A 10,887-nucleotide genomic window follows, 5' to 3' on the forward strand; every position below is an offset into this window, starting at 1 on the left:
TCGATATTCGACATTGAGAATATTATTGACCGTGTATTGGCTGTATTGAAGGTACTTCAATATTTATTAACGGGTGATCATTGATATCAATAATATTGAACGTGTTGGGCAGTTTAATACACCCTGTACACCAAAAACTGTACCCAAAAGCTGGTTTTCATTGTTTACTATTTTGTGCGCAAACGAGTTGTCATAAATTTAAAAAATATATTAATATGTGCGCAAACGAGTCTCCACCGTTTTCTTTGGCTATCCTTGGATTGCGGTAATTTTTATTACTAGCTCTTGGTACTAGCATGGTATGGCGTGAGGATGCACAGAATCGGCGTGTTCTCTCGCTGGGCAGAGTATATAGACAAAATGTCAAGTAGATGTATATACCTACGTCAAATCAAATGATAAAAACGAATTTACACTCTACCGATTCGGACCCGTGATTTCCGAAAAAAAAATTGGCACTGTGATTGGCTGAATTTTGTAGTTAGTAGCACAAAGCGATATAATACCACGATATTACTATTGTATATTAGTCCATATACCTGCAGAGTCGCAGAGAGTATAGTCCGCTCTTACTCAAGACAGTGACATATCACCTAAATTCCCGTGCAACTATAAATCCCCTGTGTTAAAATAAATCCGAATAAGTCAATTATTTCCCCTGTAAGCTAAATCCCATCAGGTCATCTAGATCTACATGGTTTATAATATGATCACCAAATTTATATTTTGCTCTGAACAATTGATAAAATGCGGGTTATTGGATGTTGCTCTTCTGTATAGTAGGTTACAAGTGGGTCACTATAATGAATGGTGTTCAATTTGAATTCAATGATATAAAATCATTCTATATGAAAAACGATTCTGAGTCTTCACGCTCAGCATAATATAATATTACTATGTAGGTATATGCTATGATATTATTATGATTTAAGTAATTCATTTTAGTATTAGCTATTTATAGGATCTACTATACTTACTACAGTACCTACCTAGGTAGAATTCATATTTGCCAAAAAAGTACATTTAAAAATTTGATTGTGTATAAAATATAATAATATACTCTAAAAGTTTCATATACCCACGAAAAATATTTTAAAATTTACCAACAAAATAACTAAAATCGTTATTCTTGGTTTTAATATGTAATTTCGTATACAAATTTGAATTTAAAATGTCTGTAAAAAATAACTGTGTTTTTATCTATTTTTTAGATTTTCTGGTTACAGTATGAACTATTTATGAGAATCTTTTTTTTAAATTTCCAATCCAAATAGCTATACAAATTGAACATTTTATAATTTTTTTAATTATAATAGGTAATTGATAATTTTCAAGATTTTGATAAATGTTGTCAAAATTTAAACTTTAAATACTTATAAAAAAAAATCGTGGCTATAGATGATGGATCTTAATATTTAGGTACTACTAAAACTACTATTATAACAACTTATAAAGAACATTGTATTAAGTTGTCAAGCTTTTTTACACAACGAATACAATTTTATTGACATTTATAGAATAAAAAAAGTGAGTTGTGTCATGGGACATCCGGTAGAAACGAAGTTTCTTTTCCACAAATATTATAGATTACAAATACATATTAGTGGAAAAAAACTAATGAAATAAAAAAATTTGGTTTACAAAAAAAAGGTGGGTAAGTGGATTTCGCTCTGCTGTACAGTACGTTACAAGTGGGTCACTGTATAATGGATGGTATTAAATTTGAATTCAATGATATAATATCATTGTATAAAAAAACGATTCTGAGCGGAGACGGTAGTTAGTTCTAGGTATAAGACATAATGTTATATAGGTATCTATAATAAATTCCAAATTAATCATATCACAATATCCATTAGGTACTTATAACGCGTTATACATCAACAACAAATCGTGGTACTATCATAGATATATAATAGTATACTTTAGAAGTTTCAATAATATACAATCACAACAAAATAACTAAAATAGTTATTCCAGGTTTTTTAATATGTGATTTCGTCCAAATTTGAGCTTAAAATGACTATAAAAATAAATTGTGCTTATGCATTTTTTAGATTTTTTGGTAACAGAATTAACTACTTAGGTGGAATATTGTTTTACATTTTTAATCCTTAGATATAAAAATTGAACATTTTATAAATTTTTAACTACGAAATAATTATTAAATTTTAAATTTGATAAATTTTGTAAAAATTCGATCTTTAAATGCTTATAAAAAAAATTGTGCCTATGTATTTTTAATATTTTTCAACTGCTATTGTAACAATATATCAGGAGGAGCCTTGTATTAAATTTTTACACTTTTTGGCCGAACAGATAAAACTTTATTGATATTTATAGAAAAAAAAACTAAAAAAATTGAAAACTGACCACGTCCGTAAACAGCTCAAAAAGTGTCAAATTATTTTCAAAATTTCATCGTATATAGAAAATACTAATATAAACATTCAGTAAAATTGTCATGTATCTATAGTCATTCGTTTTTTAATTACAACAAAATAAGAAAATCGTTACATGAGAAATCTGCTTTTGAAACAATATACTAGGAGCCTTTTATTAAATTTTCAAGCTTTTTTAATCAACAAATAAAATTTTATTGATATTTTTAGAAAAAAAACTAAAATAAAATGAAAACTGACAATGTCCGTAAAGAGCTCAAAATAATTCAAAATATTTTGAAAATGTTATGGTGTATAGAAAATGCTAATATAAACATTCAGTCAAAATTTCATGTATCTACGGTGATCTACGGTCAAGTTACACCAAAAACCAAATTCAATTTTGTGAAAAATCGATTTTGCGTAAAAATTCCCGTTTTTCCTTAATTTTTCTTTGGTTTTTCTTGGCGCTTTTGAAAATTACTGGGAATTTTAAATTTTGACCTCCCCAATGCACCAACGATATTCACTTTCCAATTGAACAAGATACTGAAGTTGAAAATCGATGCATTATTTCGACTACTTATCGTGTACACAGACACAAAAAAAAATAAAAAATAAATAAAAAATAAACAGACATCATTCTACAATCAATACATTCATCGTTCCACTCAGAATCTAAAAATTGTTGCCCTCCCAGATCTTTGCTCTGGATCCGTGCCCGAATTAGGGTAATTTAGTACTTTCCTTAATTTTTTTTCTTTGAACTGCAAAGTCATCTATATAATATCATCAAAATATGAAAAACTGTCTAACAAATCACATTCCGTGCTCATATACCTAAGTCATAACTGATGTGTTTTCACTTTACGCCACTGCGATAATTGTATAGGTACTATAATATAACATTTAAAATAACATATTAGAATTTTATATTCTGAGCGGACCGATGAAAGTATTGATTTTGGTGTGGATGTGTGTGGATTTTTTTTTATTTCTGTAATCACCTTTTGGGCAATAAAAATGTTTTTATTATCTACCTCAGTATATTTTTTCTGGTAGGAAAGTGAATTTAGTTGGTACTTTGGGGTGGTCAAAAGTAAAATACTACCATTAGTTTTCAAAAACCTCGGGAAAAACCAAAAATAAATTAACGCAAAATGGGGATTTTCAAACAGATTTTAACCAAAATCTATTTTGTTTTTTGGTGTAACTATAAAAATAATAACCATACATGAGATTTTCACCGAATGTTTATACATATTTGCATTTATAGCTATACAACTTACAGTTTTCAAAATATTTTGAATATTTTGAGCTATTTATAGGTATAAGAAAATTTCAAATTCTTTTAGTTTATTTTAGATTCTGAGCGGAGTGTTAAATGTATTGGTTTTACAATGAAGTGCTTTATTTTTTATTTTTTACTTTTCTTCGTTTTTTTCGTGCTGTGTACACGATAAGTAGTAGAAATAATGCTTCAATTTTCAACTTCAGTATCTTGTTCAATGGGAAAGTGAATTTTTGGTGTATTGGAGAGGTCAACATTTCCAGTAATTTTCAAAAGCGCAGAGAAAAACAAAAAAAAAAAAATTTAGGAAAACTGGGAAATTTTACGCAAAATTGGTTTTTGTCAAATTCGATTTTGCTTTAAAACAAATTACCAATAAAATTTGATTTGTTTTATACTGTTTGCGGACATGTTAAATTTCAAATCTTTTTAGTTTTTATTTCTATGAATGTCAATAAAATTGAATTTGTTGGGTAAAAAATCTTGAAAATTTAATACAAGGCTCCTAATATATTGTTACAATGATACTTGTAAAATATTAAAAATCTATAGTCACAATTTTTTTTTATAATCATTTTAAATTCAAATATTGACAAAATACGTAAAAACGATGAAAATGCGCAAATTATTTTGAACTAAAAATTCATAAAAATGTTTCTTTTTAAATCTAAGATTTGAAAATGTAATACGAAATTCCTCAAAAGTTTGTCTACTTTTATCAAAAAAAAAAAAAAAATGTCTACAAGAAAATCAAATTAAATTTGTATGAGCATTTGAATTTTGAAAACCGATTTTGCGTAAAATTTCCATTTTTCCTTAATTTTTTTTTTGTTTTTCCCGTCACTTTTGAAAATAACTAGGAATTTTAAATTTTGAACTCCTCAATGCACCAACTAGATTCACTTTCCCATCAAACAAGGTACTGAAATTGACAATCGAAGTATTATTTCGATAATTCGACTATTTATCGTGTACAGAGGTACAAATAAAAAAAAACGCATATTATCATTGTAAAATCGATAAATTCATCGCTCCACTCAGAATCTAAAATTTTAAATTTCATAACATTTTTTTTCAATAATTTAAAATTTTTACGGTAAAAAGTAAAACCGTTGATTTAAATCAATAGTAGGTAGTCTATTCTCATTATTTTTTGTCCGATGGCACTGCTCAATGCTTTCCCATTAACGCAACCTCTTGTTAATAACCATAATGTAGAAAATTTACTCATCGTACAAATTGTACTGTATAAATTGTAAATAAAATGTTAAATAATAAAAAAAAGTTTATTACAATTTTTTTAAATATCAAGATTTTTTTGGTGTACTTACCTAAATTAATTTGAAACGTAATAACTTTACCGCACACTAGCTTGTCTAGCTTTTCTCTAAAATGCAAACGACTATTTAGGTACCTACTGAATTTGTCATTCACATCAATGTAAATAAAAATTGATTTCCTTTCCTTATTTAAGTACATATAATATGTAACCATTTTTTTGGTATACGAAAACTGTAAAAACTTGGTTTTAATCTATGCTTAAAACACCCCCCATTTCACAATCCTGGCTACGCCACAGTACATAGGTACCATTGTCCATTAAAATATTATAATAAATAAACATAATATATTAAATCATCAAATATTGTGAAATTAATGTGAACGTCCATAGTGATCTTAATAATTTTAATTCCTTTTTTTAAACGAGTGCAGTTCGACCACTACCTATTTTTACCAATTACCCGAGTGCATTTCGAACATTAGGTACCTTTTTTGAACCCCAGTGCAATTCGACCATTTCTTTTTAGATAATAAGTGCAATTCGACCATCCCGACACTAACTTTTCAGATTCCATTTCAGTTGCCCAAGGTTTCACGTATTCACGATCCGGAATATTGCGGTCCGAAATGTTATATCCCATCACTTATAACGCTCCAGGATATATTATACCTACGTCACGCGTTTATACAGTCCGAGGTTATATACATTATACATTACAAGATTGTGGAATGTAGATAATAAAAAAAAACAGGTAAGTGGATGTCGTTCTGCTGTACAGTAGATTACAAGTGGGTCATTGTATAATGGTTGTATTAAATTTTAATTCAATGATATAATATCATTGTATAAGAAAAACGATTCTGAGACGGTTTGTCTGTCTGGATATTTTATATTGTTATTATTTATTTTATCATGTAGGTAATCAAGTTGAACTAATATTAAAATATTACAATTTTTTATTCGTTTCTATGGTGATAAACAAAGCGTTAGAAATTAAAATCCCATTTTTAGCTTTTTTTCGTAATTTTTCGGTGGTTTTTCCAGTGGCATTAAATAACTATTGAGAAAATCGAAAAATGACCTCTCTAAAGTACCATCTTGATCCAATTTGCTAAAAGATAAGGTACTATATGTTGAAATCGAAACACTCCTTCTAGAAAAAAATTTTGTATACAGCATATAAAAAGAAAAAGAAAAAAAAAATTAACACCATTGTAAAAACAATAGCTCCCTCGCTCCGCTCAGAATCTAAAATACACTTCCAAATTGCAGTCCCCAAAAATAATATTTTTGAATTATACAACTGCAATATAACTATAAAAAAAAAAGGTTAGGTATAAAACCGTTATTCTTTGTAATATCCCGTCAAAAATTGAACGTTTTATACAATTTTAACTATAGGTATAAAATAATTTACACATTTACGTAATTTCATTAATTTTATTAAAATTTGAACTTTAAAGTCTTATAAAAGCTGGTTCCTACGTATGTATCTATATTCATAACAGGGAATGTTAGTGGCGTATATAGTTTATGTGTCTGTAAATCTAATGTAATGTAATAGCCGAACAAATTTACCGAGTACCAATTGGTACCTATACTGCCGACTGAAAGGCTAATATTTCCAACAAGGTTGGGATATACAAATATATAATATATAGGGGTATACCGTATAACTATCAACTTTTTTGTGATTTCATAGAACTGTATTTTATATTTAGTTAAAAACTCAAAACCACCAAAATGACCGTTAAAAATAAAATGTTTTAGAGGGTGGTTGTGATAATTGAGTTCCAAATTCCTAATTTGAGGTTACCTACGAATTATTGAGTTAGTTTTACTAATACATATTTGTGAAATCGTTTTTGTATTAAAATTATTATTTAGTGGCGCCAAAGTCAGAATCTAAAATCAGAGGTGAAGACTGAAGAAACTATTATAAGCTTTTGGTGTAAATTGCATGTATCTACGGTAATTCGTTTATGAGTTGCACAAAAAATAACAAAATCGAACTTATCAAAAACTTGTATCACGTAAAAAATTAAAAATTAAATCTCATGTTTTCTTTAAAAACTTTTTTTTATTTTTCCCGATTATTTTATAAATGACTGAGAATGTTTTCTTTTTTACCCACCAAATAGAACCATCTAGAAAAACTATCCTCTAAGTTGAAAATTGAAGCATTTTTATGGCTCCAAAATGTGATGACAAACACAAAAAAAGACTCATTGAAAAATCTATACATTCACTCAGAATCAAAAATGAATTTCTGTAAACAAAAATATGGATAAACCAAATCAATGAATAATCCAAAAATGTACACAGACATAAAATGTCAAAATTATACATAACACAATTGTAAATTATCACAGTTGATTAATAATTTATTTTTTAAATTTAATCTTACAATAACTAAACATTCACACATTTACAAATAATAATTTCAATTATGTAAAGTAAAGTATGTAATATTATATGTAATATATTATATTACCTATTATAATATATCATATGCTCTATTCACATTAAGATCCATATTAAGTAGAAACTGAATTGAGTGCAGGGATGCTGCTTAACAATTTCACTTATGATGGTAAAGTTTATGGAATGGGGGGAGGAGGGTTGACAGATGGATCTGATAGCTGACTACGAAAACTAGTCACTGCACAGTACGGTTCTTAATGTGATTAGTGTATACTATATAATATTAACTTTTTTTTTTTTTAAATTAAGGTATGTACAAGTAAAAATAAAGTAAGTTGGCCATGGCCAGGCCAACACTGTAAAAATAATATCTTTCTTCTATGGTATGTACAATTAAAGTTCTTATCATAATAATTACAACCTACTTGAAAATATTAAAAAAACAATGTATTTAATGATCAATGTACATAATATTATGTTACTGACCAAACCCAATTTTAAAGGTAAATTACTTTGTTCATAACATATTAGGATTTAGGATCAATCAGTTTAGACTAGTTTTTCCTAATATCAAGTTTTATGCTTTATAACAAACCTATATGGCCTAGGCTAATAAGTGCCTGGTTGTGCTATTTTAGTCCAAACTATTTTATCCTGACTTCTGGTTTGGCCGGTAATATTATTTAACAAACAATAGATAGTACAGTAGGTATGTAAATTGTTAAGTCAGTAACCTTAATTAATTATAAGTTGTTTATAACTTGGAACAGTTTTTTAATGTGATAAATAGCAATTTCCTCATCCATTTATTACAATTTAAGCCCTTTTCACAGGATAATAGTCATGGTACTATACTAAAATAACTAGCATACCATCTAGTTTTAAAAATTGTGTTTAATCTGGTGTTCTAGTATCTGATCAGGGTTTACTTTTATAACTGCTTGTTTTATTAATATCAAAAAAAACAAATATTTAAAATAAAATTAATAAATAATGAAAACATTTATGTATTCTAATTGGCTGCAAATTTTAATATACTGGTAAATAGTATATAAAATAGAACGTTTTATTACCAAAAATTGTGTACTCGCTAGCATGAATTCACGAATAATTTAACCAGTAACATTTTTTGAGATCCACACAGACCTAAAAACTAGTGTACCAAGCTGTCTAGCTATCACACTATACTCTATTCAAGTTCAGAAACGTAGTCAGCAGCTGACCTGTGCGTAGGGGCTTGGCAATACTACATGGCAGTTATACAGATAGTTGAGTGGGTGGGGGGAGGGGGGGACAAACAGGTGTTGCCTGACAAAATCTAGTCGCCATAGACCATGCTTCTTAATTTGAAAAAATTATAGGGATAGCACAAAACTACTATCGTGTATAACGGGCTTTAAAAAAAAAGTTTTTCAATATTTGATAATAGCAAATGTATTTAGTGAGTTATTGATAATATCAAGAAAATAATAATTTTGAAATCAATTGAATTTTTAATGAATGAATGCAATTCATATTTCATATGTAATTTAAAAATATGGTAGATCATAACATTTCATGTTTTTTTACACTTTCTAATAAACAGGCAATGCAATTCTAATTAAGAACACACTACTTGTTGATATTTGATGTCTATTCTAAATTCAATTTGATAGTACCAAGATCTTTGTAATGAAATTAATATGCTGTTAAGAATATATCACACTTTTTTAATACATCGTGGTCTCGTGAAACTCAGTAAAATGCAGGTTAGACAATATTTTTAAAACCTCACAAAACGAAAATTGATGTAAATTCAGGTGATTGAGCTGGTCAATTAATTGATCCTCCACTACTAGTTAATTTTTTGAGAGAAATAATTGTTTAACCAATCTTTAACTGGCCAAGCATAAAGCACTGAATGTTCATCTTGAATGAAATATGGTAATTACTAATTAATAATTATTATAATTAACCTAATTTTAACATTAAGTAAATTATCTTAAATTATAAACCAAATCTGAAATGTTGATTTCATGATTTCATTATTAAATGTATTATACAATAATAAATATCAACAGGATGTGTGTTCATTATTTAATTTACATTGGCTAACTATTAAGAAATATAAAATAATACAATTTGCTGTATTTTTTAATTAATGATAAATTACTCTTAATTATTTGAAATTGTTTTTTTTTTTTTATCAATATTATTTTATTATTATCTATAAAATTACTATTTTTAAATGTTTAAAAATTAAAAAAGTAACCGTTTTTCGACATTTTATACTATGGTAAAATGGAGGATATTATATTACATTAAAACACACTGCACTACGTCGTGAACTAAGTTTACTGACTTTCTAATTAATTAACACACTGTATATTATAGATTTAAATAAATGCACTTGGTATGGAATTTAATAAACAAGCAATGTTTTAATAAAACACATTTCAAATGGTAGATTATAAGTATACTACTATTCATAGCTTTAATTAATATTTTTTACGGTAGTTGTAATTCCTAGTCTTGGATTTATAATTTTCATTGCTTCTATAATCTTTGTAATCTTTGTAATCTTTGTAATCTTTATAGTCTCTGTAAGTAGGTACTAATCTGAAAAAAAAATAAATGTAATGCATTAGAAAAACTAAATCCCTCAACTTTTTTCTGAAAAATAAAATATGTTTATGTGATGTAAAGATAAATATTATGCAATAAATAATGTTTAGAGTAGTTTGTAAATATAGATATACAGTATTTTTAACATTGTCATTATGCTATAATCAGGTTAGTATAGAATAATTAGCCAACATTAGCAACTATAAACAGTAAGTGACAAAGTTGACGGCCTAATGGCAAAGCCACTAACATTTATTAAAAGTTTTTGACTGTGTTTAGAAATTCAATCTGCGTGTATAAAAGTGATTATTGAATTATTCTTAGCCTAAATGGAGTATAGACTCGTTATGTCAATTAGCTTTTTTGTTTTGTAAAACGTTTATTTGTATACAAAATATGTTATGTGGAATGAGATAAGATTGTTTCATGAGTCACAGCTATGTAAAAAAAAATATTTATAATAGTCAACAAAATAATAAGATTATTTGATTAACACTATACTTAAATATAAAAACATTTTAAGTTTTTAGATGTTATAAACTTGTATAATGACTAATAAGGAAATAATGTTTTTATTACTTTCTTTTCTTAGATTTCTTTAATTGTCTTGGACTTTTACTTCTAGACTTAATTTCCAAAGGAGTTCTACTTCTACTCCTTTTTTTGATTGGTTTTCTATAAGATGAAATAAATATAATTAACATAACATATTATAAGTGTGTGCATGTGAATATTAAAGGAGCACACAACACAAAAATAAATTATTTAAATTATTTTTAAATGTTAAATTATTGTAACTATGGCTATATGAAATGATTTGGTGAAAATCCAATGTAAAAAAAATTATTACTTTAAGAGATATTAAGAAATGCAAAATAGCCGCACGACGTCATTGGGCCCTACTT

At 27.0% G+C, this 10,887-nt stretch overlaps 2 protein-coding genes across 15 annotated transcripts in view; both read right to left on the minus strand.

The window, feature by feature from the left end:
* Positions 1-10,887, minus strand: part of LOC100161639 (calcium/calmodulin-dependent protein kinase type II alpha chain) — a 136,897-nt gene that overhangs the window by 74,788 nt on the left and 51,222 nt on the right. The window lies entirely within an intron of this gene.
* Positions 9,759-10,887, minus strand: part of LOC100163957 (cyclin L-like) — an 8,715-nt gene continuing 7,586 nt past the window's right edge. The window contains exons 6-7 of one of the 3 annotated variants that reach the window (XM_016806598.2): positions 10,562-10,657; positions 9,759-9,976 (exon numbers count right to left, since the gene is read on the minus strand). In XM_016806598.2, the coding sequence (XP_016662087.1) occupies positions 9,856-9,976; positions 10,562-10,657 (217 nt within the window). In that variant the 3' untranslated portion in view covers positions 9,759-9,855. 3 annotated transcript variants of the gene reach the window in all.

The sequence above is a fragment of the Acyrthosiphon pisum genome, chromosome A2 (assembly GCF_005508785.2).
Source record: "Acyrthosiphon pisum isolate AL4f chromosome A2, pea_aphid_22Mar2018_4r6ur, whole genome shotgun sequence".
NCBI lineage: Eukaryota > Metazoa > Arthropoda > Insecta > Hemiptera > Aphididae > Acyrthosiphon > Acyrthosiphon pisum.